The following is a 20,666-nucleotide window of genomic DNA, read 5'->3' as shown; positions in this document are numbered from 1 at the left end:
GGGCTCAGTCAGGATAAGGGTGGCTCCTGGGCCGGGCCTACGCTGACCCTACTGTATCCCTTCTGTGTATAACATGAGACAGTTCCTCACATGGAGGGCAGAGCTGTGGTCCTCGGGCCTAGGCTCTTCATGATCAAGTCAGAGAACAGAGAACCCATCTTTTCGTTTATCCTCCTAACGCCTGACTCCAGAAAAGAATTAAGTAGCTCACATAAACTGCAATGAGATCACCTAAATCAAAGCTAGGAAAACCAGAGGGAAAGACTAACAGGGAGCTAGGAACAAGACCAAAGCAAATGCTCAAAGTTCATTTGCAGACCACTCACTGAGCTGTGCAAATAGCCAAGACCCATGTGCTTTTCTGCATACATGTTGAGCAGTTAAAGGAACTTTTGCCAAGCCTAGTGGTAATCCCAGCTACTTGGGAAGCTGAGACCGGAAGTCTACGAGTTCAAGGCCAGCCTGGGCAATTAAATGAGACTAGTCTCTTAAATAATAGCTCAGTGGAAGAACACTCACCTAGCATGTGCCAAGCCCTATGGGTCCCAGTACTATAAACAACCAAAACAAACACATTCACATTTTAAAGGTAGACTCGGCCTCCTCTTCTCACCTGTGACATAGGCAAGAGGCAGCAGACACCATGGCCACAGAGACAAACACTACAGGGCTTGGGTAGAGACAATGACGTGGCTGTCTCTGTGCTAGCCATCGGGCACATGATGACAGCCCTCTGTGACCTGCTAGGCAATGTCCCCAGTGGATGCAGGGCATGCAGCTGACTGTCACTCAGGTGTTTAAGGACTCTTTGCACCTGCCTTAGGTCAGGCAGAGCTTGAATGGAGAGGATGAATGGTGGCTAGGTTTGGCTGCTTCAGCATTCAGTGGCAGAGAAAAAGAGGCTGGGCATGTGATGGAATTTGAGGTAAGATGGCCAAGGAAGCAGGAAGAGGGAGGAACCTTGTCATGATGGACCAGATAGCTCCTTAAGCCTCCTAGCAGGGAAAGAAACCAGGTCCACAGATGTGACTAGACACAATGATGATGTACCGAAGGGAGCCGAGTCAAGGGCCGTGTGGGACATTCCCATAAGGGTCTTTGCAGGGGACACTGATCCTAGTCCAACCGGGCCCAACAGTCATCCCAGCTACAGGGTCTCATGAGATCCAGAGGTATTTCTCTCCACCAGGCTGAGGCACCTCCACAGACTAAGACGTGGCCCTGCGAGAGTCAGATTCCTCCCCTCTGGTCTTCAGGCTTGTGTGAGATGTATCTGTGGCCATCAGGAAAAAGGGCTGAGCCATGGTTCTCCTCTCAGCAACTCCCTCTACACATCATTCCTGTCATATGGCCTTTGGGACGTCAGACCTTGAGGCTAAAGATGCCCTTGCAGCCTGGTGTCAAAGTGTGGGACTTTTCCTCCCCAGAAATCAGTCCTTCGAACTGGAATTGACCTCTATTCCTAAACACGAGTCTCCTAAAACACGAGGTTCCTAAATGCCCATCAAAGCATCATGTGATCTTGGTTAATCTGTGCAAAGACAGCAAAGTTGAATAGGGATTGAGTCTAATCAGGCAACAGGTGACATCCACAGTACAGCCTACACACCAGGAAGGGCTGTGGGTCATTTAGGTAGACTCAGGCCAGCAGAAAGGTGACACACTTGGGAAGCCTGTGGCCCACAGTGTCACTGGAGCTTGTCCTCACTACCTGTCCAGCACAAGTTCAGGGGCAGCTGTGCAGAATTCCATTGCCCTGCAGATTTCTACGCCTAGTTATGGAGCTGCCTCGATCCCTCTGGTCTCCCTACTGTGCCAGCCTCTCAGGGGAGGACTTGGATCCTCAGTGTCATGCTGTGCTTGGCTGACTGAGTTCAGAAACAGGCTTTTCAACATTTCAGGATCCAGACAGAAACCAGTGTCCAGGGTCAGGAGCTACAGTCACTCTCCAGGAAGGTCCTAGCCAACATGAGTACCTGCAATGTGCCACCAGACAGTACTAGAAAGATGCAGCCCCTGGGGAGCCTCACTGTGTCCCCTGGGTATCAGTGGACCTTCTGAAGGGGCCTGTCCTCCAGAGCTCCTGGGTTGCAAAGCTCTTTCTATCTGTGCTGTCATTACATTTGTTCCAAAGATGGCTGCTCACATCCATCATCAGAGACAGCAGCAGGTCCTCGGAGAGCCAGGGGACCTCCTTATGACAGTGGCAGGGCAAGGAGCCACCTAGGAACCCCCCCACCCTCACTCACCACCACCACCACCACTCAGCACTCCCAGATAGCAGCTAACCAGCACAGAGGACCAGCAGTGCCAAGGTGACTGAACTTAGAAGGGTCCCTTCAACCAGGAGCCATGAGAACCATTGACCTAGGTGTTTCTGCTAGGTGTGGCGAGAGCCATCGGGGCACCCATGGATGGGGACTGTTGGACAGGCACATGCACTGACTGTCTACCTTTGTATGGGAGCTTTGTATGGCTGGCTGCTCGACTGGGAGAGATGAGCAGGTCCAGCCCTTTGGATGCAGACTGTGTGGGGAGGACAGGTGATTAGAGATGGCTTCGAAAGAATCAGGGTAGAGGATGGGTGAAGGAAAGTGAGAAAGGGGTGCTCTGGGACCTAACAATCAGACCCCAAGCTGGAAGGTCCCTCTGCTCCAGACTCCCACTTCACACACAAGGATACCAAAGCAAAGAAGGCAAGCCACTCACTCAGAGTCATGTGGATCAGGGTGACTATTGGAATCCTGCTTTAGAGCGTGACAGGATTTGCACCTAGAAATGCCTACATGTGTTCAGGACCTTTCAGTTATAATATCTAAAGTCTGGAGATGGCCAATGTGACCGGATGAAACACAAGGTGGCCTATCGGTTTTTTTCAAGCTGCCCCCCTCTGTGGAGTCATCGGACAGAGCCCTCCAGTGGGGCTCTAGCAGGAAAGGGAAGTGGCATGGGAGGGCTAAGCTAGAATGGAGGGAGGAAGGAGGGACAGAAGTAAGGCTTAGGATGTCAGGAAATAGAAAATCCTGTACCCACTCTTGTTTGAGCATTCCTTCAAGGACTCTGTGAAGGTACACTGATTATCTTCAAAGATACTCATCCACCCCAGAAGATGACACCCTGGAAACAACAGCTCAAAAAGCCTGTTATTGGAGCAGCTGGTTTGTCATGCTTGACTAAGGACGGGGCCTGACCCTAGGGCATGAAGCGCCCAAGCCGGGACAGTCCTTGCAAATTGCCCTGCGACTCAAGCAGGTGGCTCGGCAAGGTTGTGGTCAGTGTCTCAGTTGACCAGTGCCTGGGTGGTAGGTTACACCCACACCCCACCCAGTTCAGCCAGGGTAGGGGTGGTTAGTCACAGGCTGAGGTATCGGGATCTTAGAGGACATTTCCCGATTTCATTCCTATCTTCATCCAACACCAGGAATCCTTTCTCTAAGCCGAACATTGCTTGGCTTGAAGAGGAAGCTCTTGGTGGCATGCTGGGTCACGAGAACCTTGCACAGTGCTTACATTCTTTGTCTGACCCAGCAAAAACTTTACTGCCTCCAGGTCTTCCCACTAGACCCCATTCCTTTGAAATGACATAGAACAAGTCGCCTGGTGTTTGCTCGCTAATGGGTTAAACGCTTAATGGATCCACATTACCCACTCAGATTGCGGTTGCCAGCACAACAAGATGTTCAAGGTGGAAGCCAGCATTACAACACCTTTCCTCTAGAGACCTGAAACCCCTTTCCTTCCTGCCATCTCCTACCTTGATGCCTTGGTCCAAGACAAGAAAGAAACTCTTATCTAAAAAGACAAGGCTGGGTTGGGGAAATGGTTCAGTGGTTAAGAGTACTGACAGCTCTTCCAGAGGTCCTGAGTTCAATTCCTAGCAGCCACATGGTGGCTCACAACCATCTGTAATGGGATCCAATGCCCTCTTCTGGTGTGTCTGAAGACAGCTGCAGTGTACTCATATAGATAAATCTTTAAAGAATAAAATAAATAAAAAGACAAGGCCATAAACATCTAAGGCTCAAGATGCTCAAAAGTGTGTGGCAAAAGCTTCTTTAAAATCTAACAGGCTGGGTGTGGTGGTGCCTGCCTGTGATCCCAGCTTGGGAGGCTTGGTACATGCTTGAGAGTTCAAGGCCAGCATCCTGGATGTCCAGTTACCCTGTGGGAGCGCGGTCATTGTGGGACTAAGGTCCTGCCTCCTTTAAAACAAACAAAAACAAACAAACAACCACAACAACAACAAAAAAAGGCTCAGTAAAGAAGAGACACCATTTTAGAAGACCACAGGTTTCCATGAGCCAACAGGAGCTCCCAAGAGCACACCAAGTGTTTAAGATGACCATCCTAGCTGACGGCTCACACATTGCAACATTCATCCGTCCATGCAGGATGTGCCCACCCTTAGTACCCACTGTGTCCATGCGAGGAAAGCTAAGCATAAGTCGTTTTTGTTTGAGGGACACGGAATAAATGACACATATCAAACAGGAAGACAAGAGAGGGTCCTCCCTTATTGTTTCTGTCCTGAGTTACCACAGCCCTGGAACAAGTCTCACTGTGCCGAGATGAAGGTGTCAGGGTTGCTGTGTCCCACTGGAAGCTGGAAAGAACGCTCCAGGCCTTTCCAGGGTCTAAAAGCTACCACAGTCCTGGATCCTGGCCTCTCTCACCATGCTCAAAGCCAGCAGCATCACACCTTCACCGGACACTTACCTGGTGATAGAGCAAACTCCCACGGTCACAAAGGTTGTTAAATACCTAACAACCTCCCATTGAGTCCTTTATCTATTGTCCTATATGGAATGTCCTTTGCTGTTTAACATATCCCAATGGCCTGGGGTTGGAGCATACCTGAGGCTTTTAATCTGCCTCCCGTGGCTGGAGAACAGCAAACTCCTCCCTGTGGAAATGTGGGGATGATTACACTGGACAGGGTTAAGGCTTTGCTAGATTTCTGCTCAAAAGCCCTCGGCGTGAGTGGGATAGCTAGAAAGAAGAAACACACTCCTGCACAAATCCTTGCTGCTGTCCTTGGCTTGGCTACTTGTTTGTTTTCTTGGTTTTGTTTTTGTTGTTGCTGTTGTTGTTGTTGTTTAGACAGGGTCTCTCTGTGTAGTGTTCCTCTGTTCCTGGCTGTCGTGGAACTCACTCTGTAGACCATGCTGGCCTCGAACTCAGAGCTCCTCCTGCCCCTTCCACCCAAATTCTGGGATTAAAGGGGAGGAACCACCACTGATGCCTGGCTGGTTACTTGTTTTTTAAGGAAGACCCAAGATCTGCTTGGTTGCTTCTGGTCCTGAGAGGTTTACTACCCTTCAAGAAGCAATCAAACATCAGGGCTCAATTAAGGAAGACTTTTCTCTGTTCGGCGCTGTTAATTGAACTCAGTCCCAATGTGTCTATCACTGCTGGAATTATTAACAAGCCCCACAGTGTTGTGACTTTAGCTAGACCACAGAGAGATCTGTGCAACGGAAGGCCATGGTGTAAAGTGGTCTAATAGGGCCGAGAGGTTTGTACTGGCTGGTTTTGTGCATCAACTTGACACAAGTTAGAATCATCAGAGAAGGAGCCTCCATTGAGGAAATGCCTCCATGGCATCCAGCTCTAAGCCATTTTCTCAATTAATGATCAATGCAGAAGAGCCCAGCACATTGTGGGTAGCCCCATCCCTGGGCAGAGGTCCTGGGTTCTATAAGAAAGCAGGCTGAGCAAGACATGGGAAGCAAGCCAGTAAGCAGCAACCTCCATGGCCTCTGCATCAGCTCCTGGCTCCAGGTTCCTGCCCTGCTTGAGTTTCTATCCTGACTTCCTCCAGTGATGGACTATGGTCTGGAAGTGTAAGACACATAGACCCTTTCCTTGCCAACTTGCTTTTTGGTCATGGTCTTCTCATTGCAGCAGTAGATCCCATAACTAAGTCAAGGTTCCCTGAGGCTCAGCTTGGGGTAGCCTACATTTGTCCTAAATCCCTTTGGAAGGTCTCTAGTCAACATTTAGCAGAGACTCCATTTGTCAAAGCAAGGCAGAGCGCAGATGGCTGTCCTGGCACTCACCCTGTAGATCAGGCTGGCCTCAAACTCAAGAGATCTGCCTGCCTCTGCCTCCTGAGTTCTGGGGTCAAAAGCATGCACCACCAGGGCCTGGCTCTTAGGCCTTAAAGAGGGCTAATAATACCTAACTCCTGCGTGGTTATAAGGGCTAGGACAACTGAAATCACAGGGAAGGGTGTGCTGAATATCAAAAGTCACATAGGCGGCACAGCCCCGGAAATGCAGAACTCTCCCAAGGGCTGGATTTAGAAACATTAGAGCTAGTGCTGACTAATAAAATCCAGGAGTCACTGGCACCGTGACCAGGCAGGTATGGGGCAGAAGCCGGGCAGAGAGCAGCACTGGGTGGAGGCTACTCATTGTTTTCTCCCCACAGGTGTCGGCCTCCTACTCTAGACCAGCCACTGGACTCAATTACTGTTTGTTTCTTTACGATGTTGATGGATCATCCTGTAACATTCCAGGGCCTAATGAGGGGGTGCAGGCTGTTGGCTAGGGAGTCCCGGAATCTCCCAGCCTGCGGCACACCCTGGAAGGAGTGGTGATTTTTAAAAGCTGGGAAGCCCAGAGAAAATTCTCTCAGAACAGACCGAGTCAGTTCCAACCTCATCAGAGGTCCAGCCCTGATCTGTTGAGATTCAAGGAAGGTAAGTTAAGCACAGGAGGACCTAATGGTGGATGGAGGACAGAGCACAGGAGGGACCCAGGGCAAGGAGGACCTTGTTCTTCCCAGAAATCAGGGAAAAGTTCCAGAACTAGAAACTTAGAAGAGAAACAGATAAGACTGAGTATCAACCACTGCCCCCTTTCCCAGGACGGCGCCCAGATGGATGTTCAGGGACTGAAGTAGCGAGAGGCCCTACACCAGAAGCAAGTGGGTAACATCATCAAAGGACCTCATATTCCAGGCAGTTTATGAAACAGAAAGGTTGCCACAGTGGTAGGTGAGCCTCGAGCCACAGTCGTGTGGGAGGAGAGAGGTCATCTTCACAGGACTTCATTGAGGGCTGACTGCTGCTTAGACCAAGTAGGAAGAGAAGGCAGGTGTGAGATATGAGCTGAAGAAAGACAGCCAGTATATGACAGCAGCTTCTGCTCCCATCCTCAGGGATTTAAAGAGATCACAAACTCTTGGACAGACGAAGCTCTCCATAAACAAACAAACAAACAAACAAACAAACAAAACAAAACAAAACAAAACAAAACAAAAAAACCGAAGCCCCAAACCCTAGACATACATGACAGGGAAATTGTATCCCTGAAGTCTCAACACGATGGATACCAGAACCAGTGTAATGACCAGTGTAATGACAACACCAGTTGACAAGTCAATAAGGGACAAGAAATCCCACAAGATCCTGCCCCTAGAGACAAAGCTACAGGTGACCGATGGCTCCTGTGATAGTTGGGGGTGGGATCCATTTCCTTTAGGGACAATAGGTTATCCAATCCCTACTGGTCAGATCTCGACACGTCCATGAACACTGAATCCTAAATGGACTCAGTAGGTTACACACACACACACACACACACACACACACAACACAAACCACACACACATACACACACACACAAACCACACACACACACACAAACCACACACACATACACACACCACACACACACACACACTGTCATGGATTTGGGAGGGATCAGAGAGGCATAAGGGGTCTTGGAGTAGGGAGGAGTATCGTGAAGGAAGTTCTCATGTATGAGGTTCTCAAACAAAAACAGTTTGTTAGCCCAGTGGCCTAAACTAAGTCTTGCCCCCAAAACTCTTCCTCATGTGCACCTAACTCCCAAAGTTGGTAATTTGTCTTGCCTCTGTTTTAAAATGTCCAGTAATCACCAAGGGTTTGAGAGAAATAGGAAACACACACCAAAAACATCCCAGAGGGAACATATATGCACGGCAAGGCCGTCTACAAAGTAAAAACTTTCAAAATCTCTTAAGCTTTCAGAGCATAGGAAAACCTCAAGATGCAAGCATAAAAGTTTATAAAAATCGTCCAGAGCTATGCAGTAAGACTATGTCTCAAAACAAAACCAAAATCAAATAAACAGACGGAAGGCGGTAGGTCATAATATTGTCACTCAATGGAATGTTATATAATCATCAAGTCTCCCGGAGGTGAGGACTGCTGTATTCTGGTTAGCATCACTAAGGTAAAATTTAAAATGTACCACTCAGAACCATGTGAAACACATTTCCTGAGTAATTTTACTGCTCAGGAAAGAGGAAGAGGAGGTGTTTTCAATACTTGGTTTTGACACTGTTCAAAAATTGAATTGAATAGAGCAAAGTATAAATATTTTAGGAAGCTGGCAAAGTGTCTGAAGCCATCCTCTACATTTTTCTGGAAATTTCTGAATGTCCTGAAATTTAGAAGCAACTTCACAGCTAGTCGAACTTCAGAGGATAACCCATCGAAAGTGGACACTTGTGGCTCCGCTCAGACTTTCTACTTACCAGAGAGCTTGAGATAAAATAGTCAACCAACTTGCCAGATGAAGCAAGGCATGAAGAGGCAGTGAGAAACATTAGAACAGTGGGGTCCAGAGTAGTTGATCAAAACAGCTGCCCTTGGGCCCCAAGGACCAGCCCATTGTCTATCTGGCAAGGATTGCCTCACTTGGTCCTTGAAGCTCTAGTAGGGACAACTGTTATCCTCATCTGACAGATGAATAGAACAGGTTTTGCACTAGGAAGCCTGCCTCAGAGAATAGTGGTTAGAACTGAGTCTGCATTTCACCAAAAATAAACTAAAATAAAATAAAAAATAAAAATTAAAAAATCTAGATTTGTGGCTGTAGGTGGCTCCGAATTTTTGCAATAAACAAGATGAAAACTATCCAAGGAGTTTATAAGCACAAGAGGCTAATTAAACAGATACTCTCAAATCATACCCAGGACCAGATTGAGGGTGTTGCGCAGGAAGGACAAAGTGAGGAACCGGGAAAGCGTCACCAAGGAGGAGATATTGGAAGTTGATGCTGAAGAAGTGCATGGATGACAGGATCCCGCTCTCTCTCCTCCTACTTGATGGTGCCTGTGGCCCGAGAGCACAGGACCTGAGCACACAGGCCTGAGGCCTCCTGTAGTCAGACACAGCTGCTGGATATAACCTCGGAGAAAGTCTGCTCTCTTCTACACAGAAGAGAATATCTTGACGATCTTCTTTCGAAACCATGATTCCCACTGAATGTGATCACCCAAACCTATAATCCTAGAGCCTGGGAGAGTAAAACAGAAGGATCTCAAGTTCAAACCCAGCTTGGGATGCATAGCGAGACATCGAAAAGTACAGAGGGTGGGGTGGGGGGCGGGCTGTAACTGCATGCTCTTTCGTGATAGCCGTCACCCGCTGGGCAGTTTTTGTATGCAGGGCGCTGGGTAAAGTTTTGTATGTTTTATTGCCTTTAATTCTTACAACAACCCTACGAGGCAGGTGCTGTTTTGTCCCCTTTCAAGAATGAGGAAGCTCAGGCTTACTGGATGTACAGAGTCCTGGGGGGGGGGGGGCGGGTGTTAGTAAATGGGGACACCAAGACTGAACCCTCACTTGTCAGCTCCTAGCGCATGTTTAACCACTGTCTCTCACAAGCAGCCAATTACTGCAACAAGGGTTTAATTGTTTTCTATTGGAAGGATAAACGAGACTGATACAAGCGCAGTCCACTGGAAACCAAGCTGTCATTACAATCACCAACACCCGTCTCATGGTCACAGCTCCATAAATGCCTGTGAAATGATGTGGCGTTTTCTTCTAGGAAATGGGAAACAAATGACATAGGGAAACTCCCAGGAGGCCAAATGGGACTGACTAAGCAGCGCCCCAAGCTTCCCAGCACTCTCCGGAACCTTGTCGGCCAGGCTCAGGTTCCCGGGGGGTGCTTGTTTCAGAGCAAAACACCCCCCGAACCCCCCCTCCCCCGCCACGGCCTTACCTACTGTAAGGTCATTTTAGTCAGTTCGGGAGTGGGTGCTGCAAAGTGGCTGCTGTCACTGGGATGGACATGGGAGCTCCTGTGTGTCTTAGCTCAGCCTATCACAGAGGAGGCTTGCTCTGAAATTTGTCACTGGATCAGAGACCAGTGCCCTTCCAAACAGCCCCAGAGCAGAACGAATTCAAAATGAGACAACAAAAAGGAAGGGATACGAATTCTCCTTTCAGGTAGAAAGGGACAAGAACACTCCAGCTTGTTCCTGGGAAGAGCCTTCATCTCTGGGATCTAGGGTTCGCTTTAGGCCGGTGTTCCTTCCACAAATGTTACTCAATCCTTGCTCGGTGCAGGAGAGGTCTTGCCCACCTGGCAGGATGTGGCCTCAGACTCAGAAACCAAGAAAGAGCTCCTCTCTCCACCAGGCACCCAACGCTGCACAATGGGACGGGATGAGCCAAACACAAGCTAAGTCCTGTGCACCCCACCCCCACCCCCAGCTCCCGAACCTAACAACAGAGGAGGAAAACCAGGCCAGGCTAGAAAGCAGTAGCGATTTTACAAAAGGTCCTTCTGGGGAGAGGGGAGAAGGGACACTGAGAGGAAGAACTGGGAGAGGGGAAATGGAGGAATGGCACACAGCATCCTGACTGGATTCTTCTTGGGGCCCCGTCCACAATGCTCTGGTCACAGTTTGATTAGTTAGACGATTTTCCCATTGCCTCAAACAAGAGCTCCTCTCTGATTAATGTTCGAAACAGCTGGCCGATTTTAATCATGGCAAACACGATGAACCCGGCTATGGTGGCCTGGGCTATTAGAAGTAGAATATAAAGATTCCAGTAGAAGCGGTTATCGGGACTTTCACCCCTGGCCACCAGCTGGACCCACGCCCAGGACTGCGAGCTATTGGGCCGCTGGGTCGGATCCGGGGCTTTCAGAGCATTTTCGGTTGGAGGGTCGGGAGGCAGACCGCGAGGATCTGGGCACCACTGGTCACCCTGCAGCAGCTCCCAGAACGTCAGGCTGGCGCGTGACTCTGGGCCATTGCACTGCGGAGGCTCATCTCGGCCTAGGAGCTCCAGGTGATGCCGCAGCCACTGGAGGAAGGGCCACAGGCCACAGTCGCAGAGCCAGGGGTTGTGACCGAGCAGGACCCGGGTCAGTTGGGGCAGAGCCGCGAACACGTCTCCTGGCAGGGTCTTCAGCTGGTTATGCTCAAGCTGCACCGTCACGAGGCTGCTGAGGTTACGGAAGAGCGTGCGGGGCAGGGCCCGCAACCGGTTGTGGCGCAGCGACACCTGGCGCAGGCGCCCGAGGCCGCGCAGCGCGTCCTCCGGCAGCTCCTCCAGGGCATTGGTGTGCAGCGCGAGCACGCGCAGCTCCGTCAGGCCGTGGAACATGCCGCGCGGGAGCGCGCTCAGGAGCGGGTTCCGTGTCAGCCCCAGCGTCTGCAGGCCGCTCAGGTTGCGGAAGGCGGCGGCGGGCAGCGTGCGCAGGTGGGTGCCGTTCAGCCACAGCTCCCGCAGGCCGGCCATCTCCCCGAACAGCACCTCCGGGAGCTCCTCCAGAGGGTTCTCGAACAGGGTCAGCCGAGTCACGCAGCTCACATGAAGGAAGAGCGCGGGCGGCAGAGACTCCAGGAGGTTTCCGGACAGAGTCAAGGTGCTCAGGTTTCCGAGGCTGTCGAAGGCACCCGGTGCGATGGAGCGAAGGTGATTCCGCTCCAGCCGCAGCTCAGTCAGGGCGCCCAGGTTGGCCAGCAGCCCCGAATCCAGAGACATGAGCCGGTTTGAATAGAGCAGCAGTTTCTCAAGCTTAATTTGCGCCCCAAGTAATCCCTGGGGCAGGTGGGTCAGGTTGTTTCGCGATAAATCCAACACCTTCAGCTTTCCCAGGCTCGAGAAAAGGTTAGCAGGAAGAAAGGAGAGCTGATTCTGGTTCAAACAGAGATCCCGCAGGTTAAGCAGTTTCTGAAACAGGTTTTGGTCAAGGTCCCTTAGTGCATTGTGGTCCAAGAACAGCTGTTCCAAAAGCACCATCTTATCCAGGATCGCACGTGGAAGATGAGAGATTTTGTTGCGCGTCAACCTGAGGGTTTTTAGTTTTACCAGGTCATTGAAGGTGCCGGGGTCGATGGCAGAAATGTGGCTATCTGAGAGCATCAGGCGCTGAAGGACCGTCATGCCGCTGAAGCTGTGGCTCTGCAATACTCCCCGGTCCATTCTGAAGAGCAGGATGTGTGTGAGGTTCGTGGGCAGACCTAGCTCAGCGATGTGAGCCACGCTGCCGCCGGAGCATTGCACGGCATCGCGGACCACACACTTGCAGGTTTTGGGGCAGGGGAAGGGTTGGGCGCCCACTAGTGAGAGCACCGCGGACAGTAGGACGCTCCTTAGCATGTCTGAAAGGCAAGAGCATGACATAAGGCTCAGAGCAGATCTTGCAGCCCTGCACCTGCCGCAAGCACAGTTCTTGGACCAGCACTCTCGCTGCCTTGGGATGTCCAGATACAACCAAGTCTCCTTCTGTTCTTACAAAGGCGGATTAAAAAATATTCTATTCAGCTTATGTGGGTGCTGGAAGTCTAGATCAGACTTCTGGGTACACATTCTTAACCACTGAACCATCTCCCCAGTTTAGAGTATTGACATTTGGGCACTATGAACAATACCTTAAAATCGTGACAGAACGAATTAAAATTGTCACGGTCTTTTCTAGAGAATAGAAAGCAGTGCCTACTGGGACTGGCTGTGCCACTGACTTTAACAACTTAAGCAGGGAAACTTTATCCCCAATAGTCAGCAAGGGAACAGCAAGGCCCACTTCCACTAGATTCAGTTTCTTACAATCATATTTTCAAAGTACTAACATCCCACAACACATTACACCCTTCTGTAACCGCACCCCCATCCCTAAGCCCAACGGAGCCGGTACCCAATGATGCCCACTGTTCTATACCATGCTTCTCCAAACTTTGCACTGCTACAGTAACACAAGGACAGTAGGCTGGGCGCTCCAATGCACGTGAGGTTAAGGGTCACATAAATAGAATTTGAAGTCAGTCTCTCTGACTCACACATTTAAATAAGGAGCTACTGTTTCGCTTATAAGCCAAGCTGCTTAATAAAACTACTCTGGGCATTGAGTTGTCCAGGAAGCACAGAGTTCACTCAATGTTTCCCAAGTAAAAATGTGTACTGTTTCTTGTACCAGGTCTCCGTTTGCTCCTATACAGACTGAGCCTCTAATTGCATACTAATGTAAGAATATTTGGCCTTACCTGAAGCAGCTCTGCACCCTGGACTGACTGAAAGGCTCGCAGCTCTGTTTGTGACTCAGCACCTCACAGAGGAAGAGAGAGTATTCTTGCATCCTGAGGATAAAGACCTTAGCAGATAAAAAGTCAAGAAAAAGGCTATCTCCGTAAGGCACATTCTAGGTTTTAATGACAAAGAGCTTTCAGACTTTGAGAGCATGTTTGTCCTATTGTCAAAGCTAGAGGGTAGAAGACCTTAGTTTTCCCAGAAATGGTATGCTAATTCTCATTACATCGGTGACCCCAATAGGCATTTTTTTTGCATGCTATATTGCACTAATTCTCATTCTTGTGCATGAGTATGTGGGTGCACATGTGGCAGTGCCCCACTCATGGGTGTCAGAAACTTTAGGCATTTTTCACCTTCCTCCATGTAGGTTCCCCAAGGACTCCTACCATCAGTCTTAGGAGGTAATGCTCTTCACCTGATGAGCCATCTCCTTTGCCCAACATTTTCTCTCTTAAGGCTAAAGAATTCTCAAATGCCCGACCCCCACCCCCAATGGTCTAGCCATTGTCAAGCATGTTCTGTAATAGCATTGCCCAAGAGTTCATGTTCAGTTTAATGTCAAACTGCCTACTGCCGTGGTTGTACTGACACAGTGCCACATACCATTCGAGAACTCCTGGTCATCTCTGGTTGGTGCTTGGCACCCTTTCAATCTCGGGTCATTCATTGTTTCCATGAATGCCCATCCCTCACTTGGCACAGCTCAGGCCCAGCCTGAAGGGCAAAACAGCACACCAATCTATCAACCTATTGTCTCAATATGCCTTTTAATGTTGCATTTAATGACAAACTTGATGCTTTTCTTATAATGAAGAAGCTATTCTTAAGCTTCTGAGAAACTCATGTTCTCCTTTTATGTGTATTTTTCTCTCCTTTAGACAACCTTGCTATGTATATGTAGCCCATGCTAGCTCCAAATATACAATCTTCTGGCTTTAGTATCCTAAACTTTGGGGATCACGAAGACTGCATCACAATGTCCAGCTGTGTTCATTTTCCCATATGCAACTATAATGTAGACATCCTTTATAAATGCTATTATCCATTGTCAAGTCATAGGTGTTTATCAAGTAAATCCCTCCAAGGCAAAATACCCACCAATTCCTTTAAATGCTCCAAGGCTGTTTTCCTTAGCCTTAGATCTGCGGGGGATACAGATTCCTTTGTACGTACCTAAGAGGCAGTTGCTTTAAATGTGCTATCACTATTTTTTATTTTTAAGACAAAAGGTTATTCTTCACCTTTAAAGACAAAGATCTAGTTTGGGGAGATAGCTAGATAAGCAAAATGCTTGCCTCGCAAGCATTAAGACATTTAATCTCTGGAATTCACAGGAGACAAATGTGTCCCTGGACCTTACTTCAAAGTCTTGACTGGCTCTAGTTCTCACCAAGCAGCAACTCTAGACCCCAAACTGCCACCCTCCTTGCAGTGTGCACCAGTCAGCTAGCTTTTCCCACAACCTGTCCATCAAGCTAAAATAGTCAAGCTGCCTTCCTCTCAACCACCCACGGGAGGTGGGGTGGGAGGGCAAAACCCACGACAGTGAAATTGGTCCCAAGAGAGCTACTTGTAAAAAGTATAGACATATTTAATTCATTAAAAGTTTTATTTTGAATAGCTTCAATCAAAAAAGATTTCATACAGTTATTTACAAGGCTGAATGTACAATTATGAATATCTACCTTTTTGACAACAGGGTACCATTTTTGAGCAGCAATACAATTTTAAAAATATAAAGATGTGTCATTTCTGATATATAAAGTTACTTAAAAAATCCACGGTCTCAGGGAATTTACAAATTATAACAGGAAGTAACTTTTATTAATTTCATGTGCACATAATTACCAAATTGTAATACATTAAAAATACATGTAAATGCCCAGACTGTACAAAAGTTAATACCCTATCTTGTTAAAGTTCCCAGTAGCCTCCCACCATAAATACACAAAATCCTTTTGATACAACAGAACTGCATGCATGAGATATTAGGTGTTCTCTAAAGCTTGAAGTTGCTCGTCACTGGATCTGAGTTTTTGCTGCTTTTGGAATATATATATATATATATATGTATGCATATACATATATACACACGAGTGAAAGCGAACATTCTTCACCACGCCTGTGGAACTGTGCACTGCTTTCATCATGGGGATAAAGTGTGAAAACAGTGACAGGCTTGCTGAAACGAAAGGTGCGATTGGAGAGCTTCAGAATGTCAGGCTTATAAAACATAAAAGTCACTGCTCTCACCCAAGCACTATTTGCAGCATTCCTTTACAGCAGTTGGTGCTAGAAGGTAGAAAACAGTTACCACTATTTATTTATATTTAAGGGAGGAAAACAAACAACTTTAAACAACCCTGAGGGAGACCCACATTAAAAAAATCTTATTTATTTAAAAAGTTAAAAAGCTACATATCATTATTTAACAATTATTTTCCCAGACATTTCTGTCCTTTAAGTATGTGCATAAATAAAATTTAAATCATCAATATCAATCTTAATACATCAAAATAATATATTTACAGATTTTAAAATTTAGGTTTGTTTATACTCAAATAATTTAATGTAAAATTCAGAACCAAAATTACTACGTAATGATGGCCTACCGGAGACTCAGTCTACCTACGGCACTAAGCAGGACCCATGTCTGGATTCACAGACATTCTTCCAACAACATTCCCAAATGGAACAGGCCTGTCCTGTCTATGTTCAAATCTAACTTCGTACAAATGCCTTCTCTCACCTACATAAGACCTTGTTCCTTTGCAAACGATATGGACAGATGAGATATAAACCCTTATCAACTCTAAATGTTAAAATGATGTGTCAACATAGCATTTATGATCATGCTCCTAACGATGTTAAATACAATTGATACTGGGTTTCTAAGCTGTAGTTAGCAATTAATCATGTTTCAGTATTTAAACCAGAGAGTAAGAGTTAACAATTCAGAAAATGATTGACTAACATTAACATTATTTGAAATGCACATGGAAAGTATAAAACAAGGAGAATAATAACTATAGAAAATAGTGCTAATTCACAGCTCAAGAGGTCTAAGATGCATAGCTTCATAGAATCATTCATGGGACAACTGTTCTAATATCGAACATATAGTATCATACATTTTGTTGGAAAAGTCGACTGTGTTTTCCTAAGAATCACTAGTGGCAACAGCAGTGACAGTGATCCTGAGACGGATTTACTTTTCCCACAATTATCCAACATCATTCGGGTCTTTGCAACATTAAAAAAAAAAAAAAAAGGTTCTACAAATCTGGTTAACATTTGGTAAACTGGTATTTACTAGGTAAAAAGTATTTACTAGGAAAATAATGATCAACCCAGAGAAGTGGAAAGCATACACTTGTGGTTAAGAAAGAACACAGGGGGCTGGGGATTTAGCTCAGTGGTAGAGCGCTTACCTAGGAAGCGCAAGGCCCTGGGTTCGGTCCCCAGCTCCGAAAAAAAGAACCAAAAAAAAAAAAAAAAAAAAAAAAAAAAAAAGAAAGAACACAGAATAATGTTATATTGTTACATTTGTTTTTAGGGTTCACTTTATAATGCCAGTTGCCCACACTTACTCTAACTGTGAGGCATTGTGAAAGTTCCTTATGAACTATCAGATAAAACATAAATGTGCAAATGCTTTCCTCATTCCTTTTGGCTAAATAAATGTCTAATTTTTTAAAATTTTCTCAAGCTCACTTGTTACAAAACAGGTATTGATGACTTCTGGTGCCACCTAATGGCAAGAAACAAGCTCTGCAGCTCATGTTGCTTTGTAAAAGTCACTCAAATTCAGGATTCATTATTCTTTTAAGCCCTATTATTCAAAGGAGAGACATATAGCAAGGTTAAGATCTAACTGAAACAAACACAACAAACACAGCATCATTCCATTCCTTTAGGTAGGGAGGGAGGGAAGGAGACGAGAGACTGGAAAAAGAGAGAGAGAGAATATGAAACATCTAAAATGATACAAGTCCCAAAAGAAAAAACAAACAGGTTGAAGACATATGAATGAAGTCCACTGCCAAGAGAAATACAATACCCTCAATCTCTCTCCCTGCAACTGTATTCTGAGACAGGCTTCTACCATCTATTCTAGGCTATCCTTGGACCCTATAGGAACAATCTTCCTGCCTTAGCCTCCTGCCTGTGCAGGACTAGGGGCCTTTACTGTCATACCTGGCTCAGAAATAGACCTTTCTAGTGAGAGACTTCTTTGCTTAAGTAGACTGCTGATGTCAGATACTACATGGGACCCATGGAATACTATGAAGGACATCTCAAGACAGCAGTGGAGCACCTAGCTGTCTAGAAAGTACACCAAGGCAGGCTACACAGAAAATATAAAACCAGAAATGGAAATCACCTGAGTTGCTCTATCAACAATAACACTACAGGTCATAAAAGAAAACTGGTGTACGTTTAATGTAGTCTTCTTTGGGAGAAAACACTGGATCAAAGCAGGTTTTCAACCTATTTTCACTAAAGGCTAATCACAATTAACTATTATTTTTAACTATCACAATTTTGGGGCCTACATGTAAAAGAACTTTCTAATAAGGGGATTTGTGAAAATTATAGAGGCAAACTAGTGTCAAAACCTACAATCTGTAAAACACAAACAGTTTCTCATACCCAATACAAAGTGTGCATCGTATTTAGGTTACTGCATGAAGATATAGCCAGATTTATAGTTAAAAGCTAACTGTGCAGAAATGACACTTCACTGTTCTGTGTTTTTAACTGCCGTATTATGAGAGGGCTATATAAACTGAAAGAGTGCTGTTCTGACAGGGTCGTCACTGCTACTGGACAGCAGAGCAGTCTTTGCTATGCTATGGTGATGATCTGACATGATCCGTTCTCCTTCACTATAGCTTTGGCTTCCGTCGTCGTCTGAGGCTTCGGCGGCCACTCGGGATCAAACTGGAGCTCCTGGGCTAGATACATGTACTTTGCTTTTGGTGTCTTCTTTCTACAGCTCAGGGCCCAGGACAAGCAGCATTTCCCCCATCGATCCACTGACTCCTAGGAAAGAAAACACCCAGGTAAGGGCTTTTTGGTTACAGCACGCATCACGCACAGAAAATATGGCATGACTTCTGAACATAACAAATAACTAGGAAAAACTTCATGCAAAAAAGCCAGCTTTCAATTTAGGAACAGGTTGATTTTAAAGAGGATTTTTCCCAGCTCCTTTAGTTTTGTGCACGTATTTTATATACTGATATACTCTAACAGAAAATACTGAAGAAGGCAGTGAAAGATATCATTGTTACTGCTAATATCACTTTCAAAACACAAAGTATGAAGTAAACACCGTTAAAAAAAAGAGAGAGAGAGAGAGACAAGGTCCTGATTTAAAAAAAAAAAAAAAAAAGAAGTCACATCTTTTAAAACCACAGCTTTAGCCAGGCATGGTGCCACATACCCGCAGTTTTGGTGCTGGACTGTTAATTTTTTGTCGAGATGAGAAAGGTCAGAGTCATATGGGAAGAGGAAACCTCAACTGAGAAAACGCCTCCATCGGACTAGCCTGTAGGTAAGTCTGTGGGGCATTTTCTTGATTAGCGATTAATGTGGGAAGGACCAGCCCACTGGGGGTAGTGCCATCCTGGAGAGGTGGTCCTGGGTTGTCTAAAACAAGCAAGCTCAGCAAGCCATGGGGAACAAGGCAGTAAGTAGCATCCCTCCATGGTCCCTACTTCAGCTCCTGCCTCGGCTTCCCTTAATGACAGACTGTACCCTGTGAGCCAATAAGCCTCTCCTCCCCAAGGTACTTTTGGTAAAGGTGTTTATCAAAGCAGTACAAACCCTGCTCACATAGTTGTGTAGTAAAATTCTGTTTCAAAACAAAGCAAGTACCACCATACTCACTAATGTAAAACTGCCTTTATCCAGGAGGCTTCCCTTGGGGCTCTAGAATGGGAAGGAGACACACAGAAAGGTACACAAGCAAGTACTGGGCTGGAGAGATGGCTCAGTGATGAAGAGCACTAGCTCTCCTTTAGGACCTGGGTTCAATTCCCAGCAACCACACGGTAGCTCACAACCATCTGTAATGGGATCTGAGACCGTCTTCTGGCACACAAGTGTACATGTAGGTAGAGTAATAATATACATAAAATAATCTTTAAAAATACCAATACACGGGGGGGCCTAGGGGGAGGGCTATAGGAAAAGATAACCAGGAGGGGGCCATGAGTGGGATGTAAAGTGAATATGTAAAAAAAAAAAAATTGAATTAAGTTTTTTTAAAAAAAGAAAAAAAATACCAATACACAAAATAAGTTGAAACCATTGTAATCAGTCATGAAGTTACTGATGAATATGACCTTAGATAAATTATCCTTGGAGAATGGGAAAGCAGAGTTACTAGGGAAAAAAATAGTTCAGTGAAGTTTAAATAAATCTGACTATATACTTCACTTCTGAAAACAGCCCATATATTACTTTTTGGCTATTGCTTCTCCCAAGTAAAATTTAAATTCTAGATCGTTTTTTGCCCACCAACACTGACCCAGCCCACACTACCACACCACGCTCTAACCTCAACAGAAGCAACTGTACAAATGAAAGTACAGCATACCAGATGGGCATTCTTTTTTTAAACATTTTCTTTCTTTTTTTTTTAAAGATAGATTTATTTATTTATTTATTTATTTATTATATAAGTACACTGTTACTGTCCTCAGACGCACCAGAAGAGGGCATCAGATCCCATTACAGATGGTCGTGAGCCACCATGTGGTTGCTGGGATTTGAACTCAGGACCTCTGGAGGAGCACAGTGCTCTTAACCACTGAGCCATCTCTCCAGCCCCAAGATGGGCATTCTTTTTTTTTTTTTTTTTTTTTTTTTTTTGGTTCTTTTTTTTCGGAGCTGGGGACCGAACCCAGGGCCTTGCGCTTCCTAGGTAAGCGCTCTACCACTGAGCTAAATCCCCAGCCCCAAGATGGGCATTCTTATATGAGCATCCAAAGTACCTACAGCCAAGAAAGGCAAATGTGCTACAATGTATACTTGAAACACAATTCCTAATCAGTAGCCTAGCACTGGGGAGGCCAAGGCAGGACGTTCTGAAGCTCAGCACCAGCCTGAGTTAACCGAAATCGTTGGGCTGATTAATCTACAAAGTGAAAGCTCCAGCTCAACCAACCGGTCCACCAATCAACTAAGGCAAAGAGCAGCCAACCGACAGGACCAAGCCTTCAAAGTGAAAGCTCGGAAAACTACCTTCCCTAAGGCCCTTCTCATTCAGTAAGACAGCCATCAGTAACTCCGCCCTCCTCTTCAGTTTGTGGTTAAACATTGAGATGCA

At 46.3% G+C, this 20,666-nt stretch overlaps 2 protein-coding genes across 6 annotated transcripts in view; both read right to left on the bottom strand.

Moving 5' to 3' along the window:
- Positions 1 to 10,216: 10,216 nt before the first annotated feature.
- Positions 10,217 to 13,310, bottom strand: Gp5 (glycoprotein V (platelet)). Its single transcript, NM_012795.3, is given in 2 exon segments — positions 10,217 to 12,402; positions 13,282 to 13,310. A coding segment is annotated over 1 exon segment (1,704 nt). The 5' UTR covers positions 12,401 to 12,402; positions 13,282 to 13,310; the 3' UTR covers positions 10,217 to 10,696.
- Positions 13,311 to 14,917: 1,607 nt separating this feature from the next.
- Positions 14,918 to 20,666, bottom strand: part of Atp13a3 (ATPase 13A3) — a 73,649-nt gene continuing 67,900 nt past the window's right edge. For 4 of the 5 annotated variants that reach the window (XM_087576863.1, XM_087576866.1, XM_087576865.1 and 1 more), the window contains one exon: positions 14,918 to 18,373. In XM_087576863.1, coding sequence (XP_087432989.1) covers positions 18,176 to 18,373 — 198 coding nt within the window. In that variant the 3' untranslated portion in view covers positions 14,918 to 18,175. 5 annotated transcript variants of the gene reach the window in all.

This window comes from Rattus norvegicus, chromosome 11 (genome assembly GCF_021556685.1).
Source record: "Rattus norvegicus strain SHRSP/BbbUtx chromosome 11, alternate assembly SHRSP_T2T, whole genome shotgun sequence".
NCBI lineage: Eukaryota > Metazoa > Chordata > Mammalia > Rodentia > Muridae > Rattus > Rattus norvegicus.
The sequence above is the reverse complement of the archived record's forward strand: the minus strand, read 5'-3'. Positions and strand labels throughout refer to the sequence as shown.